At 39.4% G+C, this 26,511-nt stretch overlaps 1 protein-coding gene across 1 annotated transcript; it reads right to left on the reverse strand.

Annotated features, from left to right (window-relative positions):
* Positions 1 to 6,253: 6,253 nt before the first annotated feature.
* On the reverse strand, positions 6,254 to 22,343 carry TULP3 (tubby like protein 3). The gene is made up of 10 exons (XM_010004122.1): positions 22,295 to 22,343; positions 17,890 to 18,052; positions 15,779 to 15,955; positions 13,806 to 13,936; positions 12,094 to 12,291; positions 11,480 to 11,592; positions 10,801 to 10,915; positions 9,783 to 9,881; positions 7,191 to 7,362; positions 6,254 to 6,642 (listed from the first exon to the last, which is right to left on the reverse strand). Exons 1-10 carry the CDS (start codon positions 22,325 to 22,327, stop codon positions 6,509 to 6,511), a joined length of 1,335 nt encoding a protein of 444 aa, XP_010002424.1. The 5' UTR covers positions 22,328 to 22,343; the 3' UTR covers positions 6,254 to 6,508.
* Positions 22,344 to 26,511: the final 4,168 nt, after the last annotated feature.

The raw sequence follows: 26,511 nt of genomic DNA on the forward strand, positions 1-26,511 counted from the left end.
AGGAATGCCAACGTGCTGCACCGCAAAGAGCTGATACAAGACTTAGACCTGCACTAGAGCTGGAAAGCCACATACCCGAAACAAGCAGTAGTAAACCAGCAAGTTTATTAAATGTAGCTACATGCTCTTAGCAGCTGTGGGTGGTGCAGCTACAGCAGCAAAATAAACTTTTAAAATGTCTTCAAGCCGGTGACTTCACAGCTACCTGGTGTGCACAAAAGTACCTCTAGTAGTTACAACACAGCTGGCTTTTTAAAACACTTCAATATGCTTAAGAAATTTATTAGGAAAAACCTCAGGTTTGGGGGAAAAAAAAAAAGGAAAAAACACACACAAAACCCAAACCAAAGCTAGAAAAGTTCCTAACTCATTCAAGAGTGGCAGAGAGCAGACTGAAACCAGGACCTAAACGTGTCCTAAGGCTGCAGAAACCAGATGGCAAACCCTGTAAACTTCATATGTCTTGGGATTTGTAAGGCCAGCTCCACCGTTTTTAGGCAGTGTAGTTTGTACTTCGGTAGTGCTGAAGATAACTGATATTGGTAATCCTTTCTAATACAATTACTTTTCTTTGCAAGGCAATGCAGCAATAATTTTATTTTACAAATACTTAAGAAAAAAGCTCTCATTGAGGATACATACAATGTAAATAAAAGGAAGTTACAAACAGAAATGAAATTATTTTGTGGGGTTTTTCTTGATACATAAGGCCCTGTAATAATATCATTTAACTACTGTGTGTACTAAGCCATATTAAAAACGTAATTTAATGAAAATCAAATATATATTAAAGGTACCTCATTCTCATCACATCTGTTCACTGTGAATTCTAGGCCACGTCTCATGATTATGTGACTAACATTGTTTTGCTCCCGTTTCCCTGCAAAATCAACAGAGCTCAAAGAGAAGGAATTGAAACCTATTCCTTCCTGTGAATCATCACAGATATTGTTTGCAGGACTCCCGTAAACTGCAGATGGAAATCCACTCAAGATAAAAGAGGCTTTTTGGCGGTTGTTTTGGTTCTAGTTGCTTTTTATTTTTCACGGTAAAATAGTATTTTCCCTTTAATAAAGGGCTCAGTTCAGTTAAGCATTACATAAAGTATCAATCCTTTGTTTTCTTCATCATTTTAAGGTATTTTGTGGCAGACAATGCAATGATTTACCTTGTTTGGAAATGTTAGTTTAATAAAAGTAAATGATCACAAATTCCATCCTCTAGAATAGGATCAGAATGGTTTGGGTTGGAAGGGACCTTAAAGATCATCTAGATCCAACCTCCCACTAGACCAGGTTGCTCAGAGCCCCATTCAACCTGGCACTGAACTCCAGGGATGAGATATTTATGTATTCCCTAAATCAAATGTTAAATTACCAGAGCAGTTGCAGTTGTAATAGCCTTTACCTTGATGTGTTTTGGTGAAGCTAAGTTTGCTTCTGGATTTTTCTCCCCTTTTGGGACCAAAGAAGTGACATCCAATTTCTAGCAGGGAAGGAACAGTTCCATATAGAACACATTAAGGGACAGAATGAGAGGACAAAAACTCTGTAGACTGTACAGTCCAGAGCTACAAGAATAACAGTAGGCACAACACCTCTGCCTTCTTTCATGGCAGGGCTTTCAATTCTCACCACTTCACAGTTGTAGCAGCCTGTTTTTCCTGTTAGCAAGCAAGCACACCACTTGTTACTTTTCTGCTCATCTTCATAACTATGTGCTGGGCCTAATCTCTTGGCCCTATGACACCTTAAGTGTCTTTCTTAGTTCTAGGTTTCAGCTGTAGTAGTTCCAAACTGCAGTAATGTACAACAGTTTGACACTGGCAGAGAAGATGAGATTCCTGGCTTTGTGAAAGAAGAATCTGTCCAGTTTAACAAGAGTTCACACAGCCTGTATATCATGGGGAAGGCCTTGCTTGTCTTCTGTACCAGGAACATGACATCTAAATCACTATCAACTGAGAGATTTAAAGAGCTTTTAATACCAGCAAGTAGAGGAACACACAAAGTATCATTATCATACCAACAGTAACAAAATCCCCTGTCCTACTGCTACCAAGTTCAGCAGCAGAACTTCAATGATGGTGAGACTGTCTGCTAAAAGAGCATGAAAATATTAACTGCCTTTTATGTTTGTAAGCCAAGGAGCTTATCACAGCCTAGAAGCTGTTTTACTCTGCTAGGCCCGCCTTTAGGACTCATATTTAACAGCTTAATATGGTTCCTTCATTGTTATCTTTGGGATTTCAAGAATGTTAAATTTGCATGTATGCAACTAATATTACTGTAGTAAGAACAAATGCCTAAGAGAATTTTCTGCTCAGGTTTCCCTCCCAATTAAATCTCATATTGCAAAAAAGAGGTGCATGAAGAACAGGGCCTACACATTGAGAGCTGTGTCAGTTTATAATAATCAGAATCACAGTATTTCCTCTTACTGAAGTTCATACATCTCCTGAGAATAGGAAAAAAATAATCACCTCAACTTAGTGTTCCTCCTAGCCTTGTATTATTTCAGTTCTTGATTTGGAAATATATAGTATTGTACTTCAATGGTAGAACAGGTTCAGATGGAGGGTAGGAAAAGGCATAAAGAACCATCTCAAAAGCCCTAACTGGACACTGGGAGAAACATTAAAAACACGGGACAGAGAAGTGCAACTAGCTTAAAGAGAGACTCAAATGGAAACCAAGAACCATATAGGAAGACCTGCTGATATGGGGAGGAAGGAAAGTATTAGAGAGACTAACCTTACAGTTATCTCCAGATTTCTAAGTAGATGGCAAAAAAATACACCAAAAAGGAAGAGAACTGAGAGTTACAAAGGGAGAGTAAGAAGAGAGGTGAGATACAAGATGACAGGAAGAAACTGAGTACAGGAGGAACAAAGAACACTCTCAAGTGACAGCAAAGTGCTACAAATAAACTCACTTAGAATTAAGGATATTTCCAATATATAAAATAGTTTATTTCATTTAGATATAAAAGATATAAATACAATTCATGTAAAATCGTATCTGATAATAGAGCATTGCATCAGTTCATCTGTCTGCATAACTTGACTGAGACCTAGAGGCCCTTACCCTGCTAAGATCATTTGATGTGAACAAATAGCTTGAAAAGCCACAGTTGACAAGTGTAACTGAAAGGGTGAGTAAAGAGCTTTTCACTGTGGCCCTCTTAGCATATTTGGGAATTAGGATTCTACCTTCAGGTCACCCCAAACTAATGTCAGGCAGTTTCTTTCCCACAGTCTAGTCAGAAAAATAATCAAATGGGTAACAAACTGACTTAGTTTTCCTGGGTGGGTAGAGGGAATGCAGAGCCATCAGCCAAGAACTCAGAAGAGCACAACCGGAAAACACTGCCAGATCTTGCTCCCAGCCTGATAAGCAGGAAGTACATGAAGGCACAAAAGAAATCCATGATTCAAGTTCTCTTTGCAGCTGCTTTGCTGATGAAATAAGCTCAAGGCCAGCTAATGTAGAGTGGGCACCTGAGAGAAAAGAGAGCTGGAATTCTCAGCATCAATTCATACTTTACAGTTAAATACAGAGTTTATATATGATTATCATTGTTGTTTGTTTGTTTTTTCCTGGCAATATCAGAAAATGTGATTACAAACTTTGATTATTTTGAAAGAGCAAGTGATATCTACCACTGCAAAGAATCCAGAGACCAAAAGCATTAAATCTGGCTCTTTGGAGTTTAAAACAGTGAGTTTGCTGACAATGACAATATCCAAAGTTGAACACCTATTCTTTTCTCAATAGAGAGCTTTCCAGGATCACCACGAACATGCATAACAGCCATGAAGCAGGCAAGATGGTAACTGCTTTCTGCTTTAGTACAGATCAGATGTGTACACTATGAGGCTTACATAGTATCATGGAATGGTTTGAGTTGGAAAGAACCTTCAAGACCATCTAGTTCCAACCCTCCTGCCATGGGCAGGGACACCTCCCATTAGACCAGGTTGCTCAGAGCCCCATCCAACCTGGCACTGAACATTTCCAGGGAGTGGACATCCACAGCTCCTCCAGGTAACCTGTTCCAATGTCTCACCACCCTCACAGTGAAGAATTTCCTTCCAATGCCCAACCTAAATCTACCATCTTTCAGTTTAAAATCATTCTCCCTTGTCTTATCACTACAAGCCCTTGTAAAAAGTCCTGCTCAGCTTTGCTGTAGGTCCCTTCAGGTACTGGAAGGGTGCTATGAGGTCTCCCTGGAGCCTTTTCCAGGCTGAACAGCCCCAACTCTCTCACCTGTCTTCATAGGAGAGGTGCTGCAGACCTTGGATCATGTTTGTGGCCCTTCTCTGGACTCGTTTCAATAGGTCCATGTTCTTCTTTTGTTGGGGGCTCCAGAGCTGGACTCAGTAATCCAGGTGGGGGCTCACAAGAGTAGAGTAGAGGGGGAGAATCACCTCTCTTGACCTGCTGGCCACGCTTCTTTTGATGCAGCCCAGGACATGGTTGGCTTTCTGGGCCCACATTGCCAGCTTATGTTGAGCTTCTCATCAACCAACACCCCCAGGTCCTTTTCCTCAGAGCTGTTCTAAATCCATTCTCTGTATTTGTGTTTGGGATTGCCCTGACCCGGGTGCAGGACCTTGCATTTGGCTTTATTGAACTTCATGAATTGGCATAGGGCCACCTCTTAATCCCGTTCGGACGGCCTTCCTTCCCTGGAGCGTGTCTACCACACCACACAGCTTGGTGTCACTGATGAACTTGCTGAGGGTGCACTCAATTCCACTGTCCATGTCACTGACAAAGATGTTAAACAGCACCAATCCCAGTACTGACTCTTGAGGAACTCCTCTCCTCAGTGATCTCCACTTAGACATTGAGACACTCTGAGTGTGACTGTCCAGCCAATTCCTTATTCACCAGTTCCATGTCTCTCTAATTTAGACACCAGGGTGTCACACAGGACAGTGTCAAATGCTTTCCACAAGTCCAGGTAGATGACATCAGTTGTTCTTCCCTTGTCCACTGACACTGTGACCCCATCATAAAAGCTATACAATTTGTCAGGCAGGATTTGTCCTTGGTGAAACCATGCTGGTTGCCACCAGCTACCTCCTTGTTTTACATGTGCCTTACCAGAGCCTTCAGGAGGATCTGCTTCATGATCTTGCTGGACACAGAGATGAGACTGACTGTAGTTTCACAGGTCTTCCTTTTTTCCTTTCTGAAAATGGAGGTGATGTTTCCCCTGACTTACATGTGTGCAGTGCTTCGTTCTGATCAATGAAGGCCATATGAATAAAAATGCACTCTATGCTGTGACCTGCAGTCTCCATACTGTATATCCAGCATTAAAAATGGAACACTGGAAAGACACACTGTAAGGCTCTGTGATACATTTATTAACTTTTTTGAATTTCCTGATACTTTTGAAAACACTGTAATCTCCTTTTGAGGTAACTCATTCTTATGGTCAGGTTAAAATTATTTCTATAAAATCTACTTTAATAAATCATTAACTTCAGATAATCTCATGTTATAAAAATGAAATCAGTCACTAACATTCCAAAGAAAGTAGCATATTTTACAAACAATGGGCAAATTAAAGAAATATTTCTGATCAGCTTGCAGTCTAAATTCAATCAGTCAGAACACCAATTTTCAGGAATAGCACTGTATGTGGTTACAATACTACCTTCTGTCAAATTCAGTTAGATTCTATGATCTGTTCAGTATCAATTTTCACATAGTTGAGAATAAGAAGAACAGCAGTGGATATCATATCACCAACTAAAAAAGGAGTGTTTGAGATTTGTTCTTCATTTGGTAAAAAGACTCTCAAGAGATACAGATCAATTACACTAACGAAAAGGAACTGGACTATCAGCCTTAACAGAGTATGAGAAAAAGTGTTTTATTACAGCCAATGTAATTCCAGCTTTATATTTTTTGAACATTACCTAAGGTTGCACAGAGCCACAAACTGAATCCTTCTCTGTCTGATTGTTGTAACTGCAAAATGCTACACAGGGCAAAAGAGAACACATGCCAATATCTGTCCTCCTCTTTTCTAAATTGATCTCATCAGGAACTCAAGAGTGCCTGATCAGTTCAGTAGTGTCATCTGCAAGTTGGAATTTCCAAGGTATATAAACACTAACCTATTATTTTTCTAATCCTAGCTGCAGGGGGTTCCAATTAGTGGGCTACATTTCTTAGCCCAGCCTCATGCAGCATATGTTACAAGGATTCTGAAAGCAGAATCAACATCAATGACAAAAGCATCACCCATATTTCTTGTTCTTCCACAATGCATATAAAGACTGCTCAGTCTTGGGATAGTCTCCTAACATGGTCTGCTATCAACTACCATAATGCAGTGAGGCCTGGTATTTGTATTCTAATAAGCCCGCAGGAATCTGTTCTCCATTTCCCTTCCATCCCCAATGTGCTTTTCATTACTCCACCTGGAACTCTTGCAACATGATGCAGGGATGAGAACAAGTTCCATGTTTCAAGTCTGTTGTTTCTCATTCACAGGCCAATTTACTATCAAAGCTGGAAAGTCCAATAGCAAAGGCCTGAAGAGCACAGAGAGGATAATTATAGTCCAAAGTGAACACATCTTCTGCTACACGACCAAACTGCATCACAATGTAGTCAGCTGGGGAGAAAAAAAAGATTCAGAGAAAAACAATTTCACAGTAAAACAAAATAATTTAAAAAAGCAACCAAAAATAAAGCAACAAAAAATATCAAACAAAAAAACCCTCACAAACAAAACCCCACAGATGTCTGGCAGTTCCAAATATATGTGATTGGTGTATCCATCCTTCCTCATCAGAGTGGCCTTGAAATCTGTCCTCTAGAATGACTGTGTTTTACTAAAGATAACTTTTCTTCTCAGACCCAAGGCTCAAACCACTCCTGGGCTGGGCTGAGGGTGCCATATTAATCCTTTGCTTTTGGGGAGCTTGCTTTTGCTCCCTGTTTTGCTGCAGCTAGGGACAGTGGTCTCTGCACCCATCCCAGAAAAAGGGAGGCCTTATATAATTTTCTTAACAGCTGAGAAGTGCCCAGTAATCCTGAGCTGAATTCCTCTACCCAGTCTCCCTTTTCCAGGAAGGGTGTCCCATTTCTCCCAAACCTCACTAAAGAAATGGAATTCTCCCTTTTGGAATAAGCCCCACACACTCTCCACCAGACTCTTACGGTCATTGTCATGGACAATCTGGAAGTTCTTCACTGAGGCCTGAGTGACTCTTCCATGGAAGTTCAAAACATAGGACTGAGTATCATCGTTCCAGACTGGAGCCTTGTTGTGTAACTCAATGAGGTTGTCTAAATTTTTGTTTTGCCATTTGGAGAGCAGACTCTCATGCTCCTGTTCAGAAGAAACAAATAAATTGATCAGATTCAGAATGGCTCTGCTTTTGACTACTGCCTCTCTCATGTGTGTGTACTCTGCCACTTGAAGATCATTCCCTGTTTAGCGAAACACGACAGCACTGAAACTCAGTCCTACTGAAAATTTTCTGCAAGTACCAGGAAGATGTTTTCATGGATTTCCAGTCCAAGCATTCTTTTCCATTCAATAAGCTATCACCATATGTCCACTCAAGAACAGGGAAAAAAAAAAAAAAAAGAAAAAACAACCAGAAACAACTTGCTCATATGCCCACAAAAAAAAAGAAAAAAAAAAAAAAAAAAAAAAAAAAAAAAAAAAAAAAAAAAAGGAGAGACAGAGTAATAAATACATATACAGGAAAGGCAGCAATTCACAGGCTGCAGGTGACTGTCATCCTGCTGGCAGGAATTCTTTCTGAGTCTCATAAGTTTTAGCCAACTCTGTTGGATCCAACTTCCATTTTTAACATTCTAAACTTTGAAACAAAGGAAAATAATCTACAACTATGTGCATAGTGCCAGACTCTGGGGTGCTTCAGTAGAAAGTCCAAAGGTTGCAGTGGACTGTAAGTATGCCTTAAGTAGGTTAAATGTCATTGTATTGGGTAGAGAATTAAAAAAAAAAAAAAGAAAGATACAAAATGGAGGTAAACCAACACATGAAATTTGACAAATAGAACTAATTACAAGGAGCTGCAAATAATAGTCAGTGAAACAACATGGAATGTGGTTTAAATGTAAAAGTTCTGCAACAAAAATCCAAATTGAAATCATATATGCTAAAACTCCTGAGAAAAAACAATCCAAACTGAAGTTTTTTTATGGGAAAAAAATATTAGAAAACAACCTGTTGTGGAGGTCTGACTGATGCTGCTGTATTAACTATTGCAGTATTGTATACAGATTTGATAGCGGATTTTTGAGGATAACTTAAATACAATTTACTGTTCAATTTAAACTGGCTATTTCGTATACTTTTTATCTTTATGTACTTTTTAAAGATGCAAAAAAACCTTTGCGAATTGACACCATCAAAGAGCATTTAGATTCAATTTTTCCTCCTTTAAAGTGGGGGCAGTATTGCTTAACCGGAAACAGCACTACAGAGAATGACAAAAAACAGTCAAACTCCCTCGCTGAAAGCTTTGTCAGCTTTTCAGAACAGCTTTTTGTTTCAGCCTTGTCCACTCTCAGTACAGCAAAACAGCTAGGAAAATAGAGGAGAAACATACAGGCAAGGCCATGGAAACAATACAGGAGAGATAGCAATATCAATTGAAAGATGATGAATGACAACCTAGAGATACAATTTTCCTTCCCATTCACAAAATTAAACCTCTTTTTAGGCTCTCATGACTCTGAATTTCCACAGTTCAGGTCTTTTTCTCTGACCTCAACAAATACACCCTTGTCCTACTCATATCTACTCACAATATGGCTGCAAGTATAATTTTTTATATATATATATATATTTATATGGAACAATTTTCATCATATATCTTAATATATCTTCAGATACAGGTCAGTAAGCTTTTAGTTGTAACATTCACCGTATGTGTGAGAAATCCTTACTAAATAGTTATCACAAAACTCAATCCTTCTCCTCATTCCACTTTCTCCTTAAAGAATCCACTCAATTCCTACTGAGACTAACAATGTTCTTGTAAAAAATATTTTTACTCTCTTGCTACTACACCATGATCATAGAATTATGGAATCATAGAATGGCTTGAGTTGAAAAGGACCTTAAAGATCATCCAGTTACAACCCCCCTGCATGGGCAGGGACACCTCCCACTAGGCCATGTTGCTCAGAGCCCCATCCAACCTGGTCTTGAAGACCTCCAGGGATAGGGGAACCACAACCTCCCTAGGCAACCTGTTCCAGCATCTCACCACCCTCACAGGAAAGAACGTTTTCCTAATGTCCAACTTGAATCTCCCCTCTTTAAGCTTCAAACCATTGCCCCTTGTTCTATACCACCTTATCTATTATCTATCTGTTGTAATTCATATACTGGCTAAGAATCTAATCTCCCAGGAGAAGCAAGTTTGTTCAGTGTTTATCTCTCAAATAACAGGTTCTCCTCCAATGAGGAGGGGTTGTACATAAAACCGCAACAACATACACTAGCAATAAATAAGCAAATAACATTTAGGATGACCAAAGGACAAGTAAGGACACGAACACTATTCACAAGGCTACAAATTAGGAAAAAGGCAAGAACAAATTAACACCTTTAGGCTACATTGTATTTACTCTCCAAGAGACTTGCTAAAGCCTTGGGTATTAGCAACCTTGTTCTAAAAACTCTGATTATCAGTAACAACCAGACCTCTATGGGAAAGTTTCAGCCTCCTCCTCCAATCTGGAACATAACCAAACTCTTTAACTCACATTTCGTGGACGGATTGGAATTCGCTTATGATTCATATTCATTCCTGGAATGATCACAGACATTTTTCTGGGACCCTTGAATCCTAACACATTGGTTTCCTGAAAGACAAGGAAATACATTATTTTCCATAAGTGAGATACTCTATCTCAAAGAAGGAAAGATAGCAAAACTGACTTTGAATCCACATTTATATTGGTTTTTAGAGATTGGCTAGCTATGATTGTAGTAGAAGTTATTTATATGCTTAATGTTTAATCCCAAAGAATAGCTTTCTCTCCCATTTTGAGAACTGACTAAGAGTCATACTTAGGATTACCTAATTTAGAGTGCATCCGTTATCCTAATGAAACATTTATAACAAAATCAGACAAGTGCAATTTCCAGGCATAAGTTTTTGCATCTGAGGCAAAAATGTGCTAAAATCCTGCTAGTGGACAAGCCTTAAGTTTGATAAAAGGCAAATATATTTTTGACCTGAGTCTTACATTATACATATATCACCATTTAGGTGAAAATGTTCCTAAGAATGATGTTCTTCTTTAGGTACTAGCAAGTCAAGTTTTCCCCTGGAACCAAATCCTTATCAACAACAAGATGCTATTGAAATAATATCAGCTCCTTCCTATCCACAAAAATGCCTTTGGTTCTGCAAAAAATAACTCTGCTTCATAGGATATTCCCAGTTTCTTCTTGGTGTCCACCAGATATCAGCTGGGCAAGAGGCAGCTCATGCTGTGGCTAACTCCATGTAAAGGGTATGCCAACTGGCCTCATGCTGGATAGGCCAGGTAAGAAGGTCATCAGGATGTTAGTTTGGGTCTTTCTTCTTTCCTGGTATTGATTTTTTTTTTTTTTTTTCCTCATTGAACTTGTAAGAACTGATCTTTGAAGCCTTTGATGTATCTGGTTGAAATTGGTAGTTGGTTCCAAAGTTAAGTGGGGGTGGCTGCCAATAATTCTGTAAACTCAACCAGGTGACAAAAAACAAAGGGGTGAAAGAGGAGAGGCACTACTTACATAACAAATAGCTGCAAGCTCCTGTCTGGTATGAGCCTTTTCCACTAGACCTTGTGCCTTGACTGGGCTAACTCCATGGTCATAGACTGTAAATTTAGTTCCCATGAGGTTTGACCTAATCACAGAATTGTCACAGTTGGAAAAGACTTCAAAGATTACTGAGTCCAACTGTCCACCCAGGAGGAAAACAATAAAAATAACAGCAACAAACCAACAACACTCCCCTCCAAACAAACAAACAACAATACAACACCACCCACCATGCCACTAGAGCATGTCCTGAAAGGAGTATGAATGTCAGGTTATCAAAAGACAGAGAGAGGCATAAGTGGAAATTATTGGCATTTTCTGAATATACTTGTCCAGCACAGTGAAAACACACATCTCTTGTGATCTGAATCTACATATTGCCAGCTCAGTAAGGAGCTTCCACAGGAGGTGGAACTGAATCTGTAACCCATCTAGGAAAGGCTTAAATCCATAATTCCTTCTTTGAATTGCCACAGCGAATGGCAACACTTTAAAAAGGCTGCCAGCCCAGGTGAATGAAGATTACATTAAGTAGAACAATACAAGTTCATTCTTTCTGAGTTGATACCAGATTGCTGTTCTTAAACCCAGCTCAAATAAAATGCAAATCCAGTCTCTCCAATCTGTAGTTTTCATCTATGGTTCTCACCTGAGTTTCCCAATGAAACTTTCCCCTTCCCGGGATAGATCAGTTGGGTCAACTGATATGAGGTAATTGGATGTTTTGCTCTTCTTTCGTTTTCTCCCTGCAAGAAGGAATGTCTGGAAATAGAAAACTTTGATCAAGACTGGATCTTTGTAAGAATGCAGTGGCATTGCTAGGCATTGCTATCAAAACTGTTATCTCCCTATTTCCTGCACCCATTCCCCTTTTTGTTCTGTGCTGTTATTAATGTCTTCACAATTTTAATCTCTTCCACAAGTGCATATCCTGAAATTCTGTTCCTCCAATCACCTCACTTGGCAGTCTAGATTTAAAGCAACTGTCCTTTCTAGTCTTCCCTTCTTTTCTTCTGAAGCAGCTCAGTCTCCCTGCTCTTCTTTATCCTTTAAATTTTTATACTGTTTAAATTTCATATTTCATAGTGTTACGGCTTTTAAACCTGCTAATTCCCTCCCTAGTGCCTTAGCCAAATATAAGCTGTCCTCATCTGCATGCTAGCTCTCCTCAGCTTCTGGTTTCTTACCAGAAGCTCTCCCATACACCAAACATATTCTGTGATAGGAGTGAAAAGCCAATACACTGTGTGCTGCTTCCAATACCTTTCTGTTGTCATCCCTTTCCAGATGCATGTAATAAGTAGGGAAGAGGCCCCGGTCCATTCCCTTCTTATCTCTAGTGATTCGACACTTGACTGTAATACCACGGGGTGCAGGGCGTAATGCAAAATCCTCTAAGTTCTCTACTTCTCCCATCTGTGCATCTGCCTGAGGGGATGGACTACAGGAAGCACCTGTTTCCTGCGGGAAAAAGCATCATATTAGCAAATCAATATCAGATCAGAGGCTCTGGTACTCCCCAGTAAAAGAAAGGTCTGTTGAAACAGAAGAACTCATGTCTCAAGAACAGAGTTGGTAAAAAGGAAGTTAAACAAGAGACCACCTGTGTTTCTCTGAATAAAGTTCCTAAACATTTACTCCAAGGAAAGACTAGCTCTCCAAGGGGAGGGGAGAAAAAGTACCCATTAATCAGAGATGAATTAATTGCTAGGAAGGGGAAAACAGGATGAGACGCTGTAAATAACATTCTAAGCGAAGAGCACCTCTACTTTTAGAGCTTCAGACTCCCTGTGGGGAAATGAGGCAGCATGAAAAGCTTATGCACCCATCAGGAGGATGCAGTAAGACAGGCTGGGACTTGTGTGACTGAAAGGAGCACTAAGATTATATTACTTCAGAGCAGTAGGAGAAACAGAGTAAGCTGGTGGTGGAGCCATCTCAACTAAATGCTGGAAGAACCTCAGAACCAATATGTACAGTGAGGATGCAAATTACAGTCACCAAAGGAAATGGTATTCTATTAGAAATCTGGTCTAGGTCATTAAAGTAATTTTTCTTAGAAGCAGCTGACTTCCATGGATTGCAGAACCCAGGAAATTCCTTCCTTACTGGACCTCAGAGATGAGGTTGTTGGTTTATCCCCATTCCCAGGCACAGCCAGTAGAAAGTCTGAATATACACAGAGACCTGAAATTCACTAGTGGCTCTCACCTCTTCTGCCTCCAGCACTTCCCATCCTATATCTGACACCCATAGCCCAGTCTCCCAAATAGCTAACATCTAGACTTCTAGTACTACTCACCTACTGGTGCAGCACTACACACATATGGTCACCTCACAAATATACTGGGTCTTGGCCAGAAAAACATACTGTCTTGCAACTGTTTACATGCATCTGGTGCCTTTTACCTCCTTTACTGTCTATTTTCCTGTGCTTATTAGTCCCTGACCCACCTTGACCCTTTCTTTCCCCTCATGAGTCCTTTCCTCTAAACACTCTGTAACAAGTTTTGTCAAATCCCAGAAATCTTTGTTCCATCCCAAAATTCTGTTCCCCCTCACATCTCACAATAAATACTATAAACCTTCAGGTAGTGATCTATCTTGAGTTTGCATGGCATTTCAGAGTTTCTCTGAGTCATCCTGGTGGATTTTACACCTGAAACAATGGCCTAATCTGTCTCTTTTGAAGGTCATAAGAATAGCTGAATCATTGTGTTCCTGTCTTCAGTGATTAGACTAGTTGAGTTCCTCCACCCACCATGTTTCCTTTGATCATTACTAGGTCTTTGTCTTTAACTCAACGGTCTTTCAGTCAGATAACCTGACAATTACAACCTTCTTCTGCCTTCAGGAATTAATATACTAGATACCGTAGCTGCAACTACTATATTTTAACCTAGTGCTCATGGGGTTAGTACTAAAAATCTAGCATATGCCCAGCTCTTATCAGAAATGCATTTCAAGACACTCACTGCAAAAGATTTCTCACTGGTTGCAGAACTAGGCCTCTCAGATTCAGGATACTTTGAGTGATATGCTGATCTCTTACTAGTTTCTTCCTCTTCTGTGTCCTCCTCATCAAAATTCAAACTGCCGGAAATTCCTGTCAGAATAGAGGATAAAGCAGGTAACCTCTGAAAAAAGCTGTCATGAGTTCATGGCACCACTAATTCATACATGACTCTTGCATAGCTATTCTGCTCTTGTTCTTATTAATTTCTGTTGTTTCATCTGCTGATTTTCCTCATGTTCTATATTGCTTCCCAAGCCTTGTAATCCAAACCACTAGTGACATTTTGCAGCTGTCACTGTGCAAATGATTAAGCAGCTGTCAGGATTTTATTGATACCTATTTTATATGACACACGATACAACATATTGCTTAGTATGTGCTTCCACTAAATTCATTTTGCCTATTTTAATGCAAAAAAACCCTTCCATGCCTTAAGAATTAAAAAGGAAAAGAAATCCAGATCAAAAAGCTGACACCTATCCTGTAGGTCAGACTCTGTACAACTTTACATCCTTTACTATTTCCCCTTAAGAATTATACACACTGAATTGCACATGACAATTTTTCAGTAAGAGCTCCTCCTACTCTTACATCAGTAGCAATAACTCCAGTCTCATGAATACTAATAATTATTTGAGTTTTAAAAAGGAAGTGCAGACTGACTAGTGCCAGGACCTATTTAATCTTAACCTGAGCACAGTTACGTAGAGATGACTGTGGGCACATAACCAAAAGATCTCAGGATAAAGGCATTTATAAAAAGCTTCTCTAACTATCACTGGTGTTTCCTTCCACTTGCAACTTCATCATCTTGTTCTGTGAGACCACTCTTTAATTTGGATGGAAAAGCATATAAAGCACTATAGAAAAAGCACACTCAGCCTAAGCTGAACTATTTTCTGAGAGCCAATATTATAACAATGGTCTAACATGGCACTGCATAGAAAGGGCACTGCTGGAAGTTCTTTGACTCAGATGAAACAGAAAATGTAGTCCTAACAACTCATCAGTAAACTTCCCAAAGCACATTTGGAAAGAGGAAAGGCGTTAACCCTAGTACTCCAGCCAATTTCAAAATTCACTGTTTATATTCTACCTCCACTAATTTCCCCTTAAGTTTCTGGATATTCTCTCCTGCTTCCTTAACTAATTTTTGTGTAATGTTGCCATCCATAGGTAAACAGCTGTTGCATCTGACAACTGAATGTAAGTATTTCTACCTAAGGTAGTACCTTAGGTAGTGTTCTGGAAACACTCTGTGAGACAGGATCTGCAGAATAAAAACAAGCTGGGTACCATACTAAACACTAGCCATTATTTTGCTGCAACATGCTTAAGCTGCATGCAAAAAAAATGTTTTCCTGTGGTACTGGCAGCAATGTAAGATTCTTGGCAGAGAGAGAAAGTTTCCACTAGGAAATTACTCGATGGGATATAACTATTGACTATAAAATTCTAGAACTGTTGATTGTGACAGCCTCTGACTCTGGAATAAATGTTTCCTGTTAGACTCCTAAACAGTTTAATTACAGCATGTACTGGCTACAGAGGGTTCTGCTGTTGTGAAAATATTCAAGCATCATATCCAGATCTAATTCATCTGGAATAAGAATACCCCAAAATTTAGCAAAATAGGAAGTATAGCAGCATTCTGTCACCAACTTCCCTGGAGAGGCTAGAAACTACACATGAATCGATAAACCTCTGAAACATAACATAACATAACATAACCAAGTAATATCAGAAGAAGGAAATGCAGTTCTGCATTTCTAAATGCTGTGGAATCTGCTAGCTCTACTCTTGAAAATAATATCCTATACACACTTGTTTAATGATTCCTCATATTTTTCAGGTTTTTTTAAAGCTACTGGAAAAAATTAAATGTAAGTAGAAAAAACACAAAAAAGATCTTTGCCTATTGTCAACTCTTACCTCGTTTCTCTAAGATTTCCTGCAGATCTGGCTTGCCTTCTGCGTCTGTTAGAGCCTCTCCACCATTTTGTTGATCTGTATTGTTTTCTGTTTGGGAAGATCCAGCAGAGAGATTTTGGAGCTTGGTCCCCAAATCTTGCACTTCTGATTTCAGGAAAGCAGCTGGTCCATCAATGCCTGCAGGCCAAAATGAAACAGAATGCTAAAGTCTATTTATTATGGCTAAAGACACATCCCAGGATGGTTCTTCTTTTCCTCTTCCCTTGCTAAAGCATTGCTTTCAAGTACTGACATACACTTGTTCAACTTCTGCTAGAATGGGAGAAGTTAGGCCTGACTCTGGTACAAACCATCTGTTACTTTAAGTACATCAGGCATCTGTTTCTTCATTTATAAATATAGTGATTGTATCTACTCTTTTTTTCCAAGGGCTTAAGCAATTAAAATTAGTAGTATTGGTTATGCACATTGATATAATTCAACTTATTTATGGGCAACTAGTCTGTTTTCTTTTCCTTCAAGTTCCTTTGCTTCCGCGCCAATAAGTGAGTGTTCTACAGTGAACATCACAAATCAAATTGACAAAAATATCTACGGCCACAGGCAGAAAAAACTGTGAATGAGTACCCTTTATCTTTTTGGTAGAAATTAAATTTCCATGTTTAAACATGCAACACAGCTGTGCAGTGCACTTCACAACTCGTGGAGGCATCTCGATGTCAGGGTCTGACATAATATTTAATACGCATTTGTGTAGCACACAATATGTAAGGGTACCTCCAGCTTTGGATTTCTTGCTTTCCCACTGAGTTTCCTCTTAAAACTTTACTGTTTTATCTAGTCATCAGATTTCACACGTTTACTGCTGTTATCACTTCTTAACAGGATTTGTTTGTACTGAGGAAGTTTCAGAAATATGGAAGCCAGTGAAAGAGTAGTTAGTTTTAATTTTTCTTTCCTGTAGTTTCAGTACTACTGAAGTTTCCTAAGAAGTTCTGTCAGTCTTTTCTCCCACTCTCTTCATGACTTAAAAGCATCTTTTAACAGCAGCTTTCTCTCAGCTGATTATAAATACATAAATGCTACCATCCACATCACCGTTTTCCTCCCCATTCTACAATCCTGAAAAACATCCGGAGAACAAGAAAAAACATTCAAAAGACAGGGGCTAAGACAGTTCCAAATGTGATCTTCAAACCTGGTAATGCTAGTTTGTTTGAGGTTTTTAAATTCTACTCTACACATTAATTCTGTAATAATATAATGGCAGTACTAAAAAATCCTGAATTAGCATGCATCTCAAAGTATTAGGATGATCCCTGTTACTTTCTTGATAGGCTGATGGGATCCTGGCTCTCATAAACTACTTCCTGACACTTACACTGGAATGTAGAAGTTACATTGCTGCTTTTTTTTCCTCCCTGTGACATGGAAGTCTTAAAGCTCTCACTACTGTATTTCTTTTCACTCCTGACAGACTGGTAACTATTTTACTGTAATGTTTTGAGACCACTGAGTTACTGCCCTTGTGACTATGTTTGTCATGTTTGTTTCATTTGTCATGTTTCAGCTGTCTCCCTGAAGCCCACAGAAAACAACAGATGGGGAAAGAAACAGCAAGAATAATTCAGTATCCCCTAGACTTTTGTTTTGCTCATCTACTTTAGCATTCAGTCATATGCAATCTTGAGATGGAATATACCATGAAGAAAAGTACCGATAGTCACTACTGGATTATTTCCTTTTCTTTTTCCTACAGCTTCAGAAAATTACCTTACTTTGAATTTGTACCTCCCTACCTTTACAGAAGTCCCTAAAGTTCCTATAGAAGGTTCTGCAGTTCTTCTCAGCCTAACACAAGGGAGAGATTACTCAAAGGCACATCAAGATACTCAGTTGTCACAAAATTCAAGGTAAGGTTTTAATTTGGTTTTACAGTTCAGTATTGCTCAACCATACTGTACTACAATTCTGCTTTTGTACATGGAATGTTATGTAATCAGTCTTGTTTATGATCTGACCACTGTCACAGCAGTGTAGGTGCCCATCCCTGATAAAAAATGCACACTGGCATTTTGGGGAACATGGTTGCAATCAGACTGATTACTTACCATGTAACATAACATCACTGTTGAAAGGGGCAGGAGTTTCTACTAAAGGAGTCTGCTCCTCACACCCTTTGGGCTTTGACCTACGCAGCTTTGCCTCAGGATTTGGCTGTACCATCAAAGGATCAAGACGTTTCTTCCTCTGCTTCTTCTCTAGAAGAGCTCTCTGTGAAATACAGAAAAAGCATTAAATAAAGATGAGTAACCACATCCAGAGAGGTAGAAACTATGCCTCAGCCATTGGCAATAATGTGTCACTGATCAGGCTCTCCAACAAACCTGAAATACTCTTGTAATCTCTTACAAAAACTCTAGACACAGATATAACTGTTTTTTGGAGTGAGACATTGCCTTTGATACTCCATGAGCCCTCAAGAGGTGATGAGGACCCCCACTTATTTTCTGATCTATGCTGGGACCATCAGCAGATAATTTTAACTCACTTTACTCAGTCTAAACTACAGCAATCTTTAATATAAACAGACAAATTCAGCAGTCATTAACTATCCAATATTAAACATCACACAATGTAAATGTTGTCATACACAGCATGTTCTGGCAATTTTATTATTCCATGTATCCTACTTATTTAGGATGATAAGAGTAGACAAAACAGGTCACAGACTCTTTCCGCTGCAGTTATGCTTGGACTAAACATTCCATCATTTAGGACAACAACTTCCTGTACATACAGGGAATTAAAATTTTTCCTCCCTGTTTTGTACAATTAAGATAACTGTATTACAAGAACTATCTTAGAATCATAGAATGGTTTGGGTTGGAAGGGACCTTAAAAATAATCTCCAAAACTATTTGAAAATGCCAGAATAAAGATGAGAGCCCTTGCTCTATGCATTATATGGCAATTAAGTCTTTTACCTTATTAGCATAACATTTCTAAAAAGCCCTAATTGGGGATTACTTTGCCAATGCAGTTATACATGCTGTCACAAAGCATGAAAAGGAAGTCAGGACTTCCAAATTAAAAGGTTTATGTATCAAAAGCTATCATATGATAAAAATTCAAGGGGAAAAGAAAAATTAAAATGACAGTCATTAAAATAGGACTGATCCGGTAAAAGCAAAATTTATCTTGAATTTTTTTCCCCATGTAATTCAGGATTGAAAGGAAAGAATGGTAAATCCAAACGCTAAAAAAACCCAATAATTTTTCCAAGATACATATATATACTATGTTTATTATTTCCTATTAAAGGAGAATACAAACAACTTCTAGACTTAAATCAAGGGAAGTGGGGACACCGCACCATTTTAAACACAGCCACACTTAATCCTTAAAGTGATGCATGAAGAAGAAGGAAAAACCACATTCTAATATTATGTAATGCACCACTACACAAACAACGTGCAAGCCCCTTGTCACAGGTGCAGTTTATCCATGCCTGCTTCTTAGGTACCTCAACACCCCCTGAAACTTGTTCTTGATGATAGAAACCTTTTTTCCATTAAATTCTTTTCAGTCTCCAAGGATCTGTCAGATAAACAGTACTAACAATTCAACCCCTTCACTTGAGACACAGGCACCTTTGGAACCCTTTCCTCCCCTCTTATGCTTTTTATCTCTCTTCTTGGTTCTTTCCTCTCCTATTTGGCTTTTTATCTCAAGTGAGGTTAGTTTCTCAGGCAATGAGGCATTCCAACACAGCTCATCCCTTGGTTCTTTATTCTTTGTGTTCTTCAAGCACTTATTTAAAAAAAAACAAACACAAGCACTTATTTAAAAAAACCCACAACAACCCACCAACACAAAAAAACCCAACAAATCAACCCAACAAGCTAACAAAAAAGCTACAAAAAACAAAACAAAACAACCTTTTTTATTTAAACTCATAATTACACTTTGAAGACTGGATTGCAATACCAACAGTGTTTGTTACTGCATAAATTTTGTAAAGATTGTCATAGAGGGCAAGAATTACATAGTATTCCAAAGAGATTATCACATTGATCTAGAAGAAGAAAATAATACGAAGAAGCAGAGGTCAAATTCTTAGAAAATGCTAGTTACAGATAAAATTTGTTTTCTTGGAAGATAATCAGATCATTCAGAAGAATTTCCATAGGTTTGTGTTGTTTGTTTGTTTTTTAAGTTAATGCTGAGGGAAAAAGAAAGATTTCATGACAGTTTATTCATCTCTGTTACTTTAAATAAAAGGAGAGGGAAAATAAGAATCAAAACATTATACTCTGAATAAAGATTAGCAAAAAAACGTTGCCAAAGCTTCTCTACCTTTCAAATAGATGAACAAGAAAAAAATAAAACAGACACATCCCAAAGGCACTCAAAAGTATACAGATACTGCTGGAATGGGAAATTGAATTTGGGATGAATATAGGATACAATAACTTTCAGAACTACTTAACTAATAAAGCTAATCTAATTGAATAATCAAACATTTTACTGGGCATCAGACTAAAATTTTTGTTGTTGTTATTATAGCACATTTTGTTCCATCAAAGAGTTTCTAGGACTCACCGATCAAATGAGATTATATTGATTTATACTGAGAAATATATTTTACTCCTGGTAGATAAGACTAGCCTTTTTCTTGCAAGAATTTCAGGATAATCAAAGTGTCGAAACTTGATAATGATTTAGTTTGTTTTAAAAAGGCTTCTCTCTACTACTTTGCTTACTGAGATTAAAAGAATCTACAGGCCCACTGACAGAGCAGACAGTAGCAATTCATCTTCTCTCCATAAGGTGGCAGAACAGCCTTACCTTCAGTACTATGTATTCTCAGACTTGCTCCACTAAGATGAAGTCGTAAAAAGGAAACTATTTTATTTCATTTTGTCTACCACATAGCCTTTTCTTCCAGCTCTGTGTTACATTAAAAGTTCATATAATAAAACGACAACAACAAAAATACATAGTTCAGGAACAGGACACCAGAACACACAACTAATTAATTAAATAATGGATACATATTATCATTATTTGTTTGTGAACTCCACGTATTAAATATTTTCAGGGAAAAAAAAATTTGCACCACAGCAAAGCATAACGTCAGAATACAGGATGATTAAAAGACCACAAACCACCAACTTCAGTTCTAATGAATTTCAAACAAGCTAAGAAGTCAGATACATCAAATATATCATAGCAGACTAACAAGATGAGTTGTAGTCTTTCTACAACTGTAATGAACAGGAAGATGGTATAGGGGAAAGTTTAAGCCACTCCATCCTTGAAGGTGCAATACCATACTAGTAATATTTGGAATGGTCCTACCTTAGTAGGCCATATGGGATGGATCCTAGCTCAGAAACATCCTCTCCACTCTCCCAGCTCCTCCTCAGTTCATGCTGAGGCAACAGTGATAACCCTAGTGGTGATGGTCTTAATAAAACTTCATGTCAAGAAGAAGAGCATGCAGTAATACGTGCTCAGCTTCATGCTCTCCACCCACAGGGAGACTGTGCTTTGAGCAGCAGGTGTCTCAAAAGGCTTAGGATCACCTTCTACTGCTGGGGAAGTAAGAACTGTCTGAGTAGCCACACATTCTCTCCTCAAGGAAGAGGCAGTAGTCTAGATAAAAGCACACTGGCAGGCAGTACTGGCCCACATATGGAACTTGATGTCATGCATTATTAAAAATACTGCCTTTTTGCAATTATAGGGTTTCCAAACTCATCTTAAAGATGGCTGATAGACCTATGTCTTTGCTGTGGCAAACACTTATTCCAGATTCTCTGTACAGCCAAAGGTTCTAAACATGATCCTGCTGGATTAAAACATTTTGCATTTTTTTAAAACAAATTCCTATAAATGTTTGGGACAAATTAATCAATCTGGGCATTAGCTACAACCAAAATCAGCTACAACCAACAAGTCCATAATGTCTGATAGTGATTTCCTATTTACTTTGATTTCTTCAGAAAGCATGGTACTATTAATGTAAAAGTAAAAAGTAGACTTTAAAAGATAATATTCAAGCTTAAGTATACAATCCTAAATTAGAGGCTGTTGGCGTCTCTCAACAAATCTCATTTGCAAGGAGGGGAGGTGGTGTTAAAATGTATTTTAGTGAAATTTGCTAGCTGTTCATTTTGCAGGTGATTGAAAACTCAACCAAATCCAAGAAATCCTGAAACAAAATTACAATGGATTCTTTAAACTCACCTCTTCATGCTTCAACTGACAGCTGCTCTGAGGGAATTCCACCCAACCCAGCAGCTTTGATTTAGTGCAACAGCAGTGCATCCCCATGGCAAGGTCTGAAACTAGGGACCACAGTGACCACAGGACTAGGAGCCAGAGATTACTACCAGCTTATAACCCAAGGCAACAGACCCCAAAACACTGAGGTTCATCACCAACCAGTTAGACCATCCTTAGTTTTGGAACTTCTTACTGAGTGGCATCTTTAGCACCATCATTTACCTGATTCTCCAGTTTCAGCTGTCGTAGTTTCATGCTTTCATCCTCAAAGATGCTGGAAAAGGGAAAGAAACAAATTAAATATTGCTACTAAATTTCTTGCACTGTAAGAGCACAGAATATTCCAATTAAAGAGAAGTATAAAGATGTCTTCTGTAGATACAACCTACTGTTTGTCATTCTGTTGCTTTGCCTAATAGAAAATGCATCCTCAATAATTTGAGCCTCCTCTTCAGAAAATAAAAAGAAATTTAAACCCTACTTCTTTGGAAATAAGTTTCTAGGTTTTTTGTTTTCCCTGGAAGATGCCAAAAAGCTGAAATATCAGGACTCACCTAGATGCCTCGTGTAAATCCTCAATGAAAATTATTTCCTTTTTATTTGAAAATTATTTTCTATCCATACTGGAATGAAGCTATGTAACATCAAAGACAGGTCTGAAGACTGTTGGAGCAGGACTGTAACACAAATTGCACAATGCCTCACCTCCAAACACTTAACTGAGACTCAAACATGGTTGAAATACATCAAGATTCTAACAGGTCACAGAGCTTGATAAGCCAAAAGATAGTAAGAGTGGTCACTTTTACAATTTACTTTTAAGCACAGACCAAAATCACCTCATAGCAGGCCACAAAATGAAAGCAGCCATCAATGCTTCCAATTATAAAGTGCAAGGATTCATAAAAGGAGCAAAATAAAAAGAAATAATTAAAGCTAAGAGCACTGTGGCACTCTAAACAGTAAATAATAAGGAAAAAAATATTGCACTAATTTTATTTACTCGTCTTGCAATCTTCCTTCCAGCACTTCGTCATCACTGAAGTATAACATAACAACCAGACAAAACAAGAGTTTCCCACACATGCACAGACTCCAAACTTTTTTCTACCCACCACAGAGGGGTTGGTGTTGCTACAGACCTTACAGGAAAAGGCTGTGCCAGTCACTCCCACAGCTCAGAACTAAGGAATGCAAGCAGTGTGCTAATACAGCTGCAGGCTCCAAATATGAATCCTCCCTCTTTCAAGTTGTTTCAAGGGACCAATTAAGCTCCCTTTATATACTGACTGTTGAAGCTGTAAAGAGGCAAATAAAAGGTTGAATTTATTATGGGCTACTTTTGCAAGGAATTGACTAGTTGTAGCTGTGAGTGAGAGCCAAGAAGCAGAGAAAGCAAGAAAAGCCACAGGAAGAGCAGCCTGGAGAGAAAAAAATGTTCTACATGATCAAGAATTCACTGGACAGACAGATCTGAAATATGTTAAACAAAGGAAAAAACTCATTATAGATTTTCCTGCATTCAAAAAATAGTTATATTCCTCATAAGTCCACTAAAGAAATATTCTATTCAGTTTTTCCTCCTAAACAAGCAAGACAAAACTTAAAAGTTTCCTTGCCAACTTAAAAGCTTCCTGAATAGCTAAATCTATTCTGCAATTCAAGTAATTATAGGGTTGATAAATAACAAGTACAGTTCTCTGGCCTCTTTTAAGCAGAAGGTCAGACTAGCTGACAGAAACAGACCCCACCCCAACCTTCAGAAAAAAATCTGAATCAAGAGAAGGATAGTTTGTCTTGCCTTTTCACTGCTCTAAGCTTTTTAGAGCATATTCTAGCACTGTATATACACTGAATTATTGGTGAGAGAAATTCAGGAAGTTATCACTTGTTCGTGCACAGCTCTAGGGAAGATACTAAAAATTTGGATGCTCTGCAGTTTGGCAGAGAGATTCAGACAAAAGTGTCCACCAGAAACTTTTACCTCCTTTTCAAGTGGATTAGATTTTGAGTTTACTGCACCTTGTTACAAATAACTTGATACTTTCTATCACCTGACACATAAACACTTACTTCAACAAACACATTCTTTCAATATTGATGGGACTGCCTCAGAAACAAGGAATTGTTAGAGTTGGAAGGGACCTCTAGAGATCATCCAGTCTAACCTCCCTGCTAAAGCAGGATCCCCCAGAGCACATTACACAGGATTGCAGCCAGGTTGGTCTTGAATATCTCCAGAGAAGGGGACTCCACAACCTCCCTGGGCAGCCTGTTCCACTGCTCTGTCAACCTCACCATAATGAGTTTTTTTCTCATATTTAAATGAAACATATGTTCCAGTTTGTGCCCACTGTCCCACATCCTCTCACTGGAACAACTGAAAAGAGTCTGGCTCCATTCTCCTTGCACACACCCTTTAGATACTTGTAGGCAGTTATAAGGTCTCCTCTGAGGCTTGTCTTCTTGAGACTGAACAGTCCTAGCTCTCTCAGCCTTCCCTCATAAGGGAGATGTTCCAATCCCCCAGTCATCTTTGTCACCCTCTGCTGTACTCTCCCTAGTAGTTTCCTGTCTCTCTTGAACTGTGGAGCCCAGAGCTGGATGCAGTATTCCAGAGGTGGCCTCACCAGGGCAGAGTAGAGGGGGAGAATGACCTCCCTTGACCTACTGGCCACACTCTTCCTTATGCACCCCAGGATTTTATTGGCCTTCCTGGCAGCAAGGGCACATTGCTGGCTCATGGATAATTTACTATCTACCAGGACTCCCAGATCCTTCTCTTCAGAACTGCTTTCCAGCAAGTCCACCCCTAACCTATATTGGTGCACGGGGTTCTTCCTCCCCAGGTGCAGGACCCTGCGCCTGCCCTTGTTGAACCTCAGTAGGCTCTTCTCTGCCCGGCACTCCAGCCTGCCCAGGTCACACTGGATGGCAGCACAGCCCTCTGGAGTGTCAGCCACCCCTCCCAGGTTAGTATCACCAGCAAACTTGCTGAGGATACACTCTGTCTCCATATCCAGGTCACTGATGAATATGTTGAACAAGACCAGACTGAGTACTGACCCCTGGGGAACTCCACTGGTTACAGGCCTCCAACTTGACCCTGCTCCATTGATCACAACCCTCTGAGCTCTGTCTGAGCTCTCAATCCACCTCACTGTCCACTCATCTAGCCCACACTCCCTCAGTTTCCTAATGAGGATGTTATGGGAGGCTGTGTCAAAAGCCTTGCTGAAGTGAAGGTAGATGACATCTGCTGCTGTCCCTTCATCCAGCTAACCAGTTAGGATGTCATAAAAGGCTAGCAGATTGGTTGAGCATGATTTACCCTTGGTAAATCCATGTTGACCACTCCCAATAACATCTTGTTCTTCAACATGTTTAGAGATGACATCCAGAATGAGTGGCTCCTTCACCTTCCCAGGGACAGAGGTGAGACTAACCAACCAGTAGTTCCTGGGTCCTCCATCTTGCCCTTTTTGAAGAATGGAGTGATATTGACCTTCCTCTAGTCCTCAGGTACCTCTCCTGTTCTCCATGACCTTTCAAAGATGATGGAGAGTGGCCCAGCAACAACATCTGATAGTTCTCTCAACACTCACGGGTGCATCCCATCAGGAACCACAGACTTATGGATGTCCAGTTTGACCAAGTCATTTCTAATCTGGTCCTAGGGAAAGTCTTCCTCTCTTCAGACCTTCCCCCTTGCCTCCACTGTCTAGAATTCATGAGGGACAGCTTTAGAAGTGAAGAATGAAGCAAAGAAGGCATTCAGGAACTCAGTCTTCTCTGTATCTTCCACCACTAGGGTGCCCATCTCATTCACCAGTGGGCCTACATTTTCCCTCATCTTCCTTTTTCTAATGAGATACTAAAAATCTACTTCTTGTTGTCTTCAACAGCAGTGGCCAAGTTGAGTTCTTCTTGAGCCTTGGCCCTTCTAATTTTCCACCTGCACAGCTTCACTACACCTTGGAATTCCTCGTAAGTTGCCAACCTCTTTTCCAAAGGCCATAAACTTCCCTTTTGTTCCTGAGGTCCAGCCAAAACTCCCTGTTTAGCTAGGCTGGTCTTCTTCCCCGTCAGCTCATCTTTCAGGACCTAGGGATGGCCTGCCCCTGTGTCTTTAAGAGTTCCTCCTTGAAGTACTCTTGAAGTCTTCATTGCCTTTGGACTTCTTGTTACTACTGCATCACTACTTGAAAGATTAACAACAGGTAGTAACCTGATGGCTTTACTAAGGAAGGGATCTTTCTACAAACATCTTTAACCCATGCCTCAGGGAGGCAGCAGCCTCTAGGTCACCATGTTCACCCAGGCAAGGAGAGGGCAGGGACTTTCCTGTGTTGAGAGCCCTGTCAGCCTGTTGGTCTAGTTTCAGGGATGGTAGGCTGTGGGTCCAGTGGTCTTTCATTCTCCCACTGCCTGATGCTTCT

Source organism: Chaetura pelagica, unplaced genomic scaffold (genome assembly GCF_000747805.2).
Source record: "Chaetura pelagica isolate M959 unplaced genomic scaffold, ChaPel_1.0 scaffold198, whole genome shotgun sequence".
Classification (NCBI taxonomy): Eukaryota; Metazoa; Chordata; class Aves; order Apodiformes; family Apodidae; genus Chaetura; species Chaetura pelagica.

Coding starts and splice junctions, on each gene's coding strand:
- TULP3 (XM_010004122.1), bottom strand. CDS start 22,327: ATGAAACTACGACAGCTGAAACTGGAGAATCAG. Junction 15,956..17,889: donor CAGTGATGTTATGTTACATG/GTAAGTAATCAG, acceptor TTTGGCCTGCAG/GCATTGATGGACCAGCTGCT. Junction 6,643..7,190: donor GATTGTCCATGACAATGACC/GTAAGAGTCTGG, acceptor TTTTCTCCCCAG/CTGACTACATTGTGATGCAG.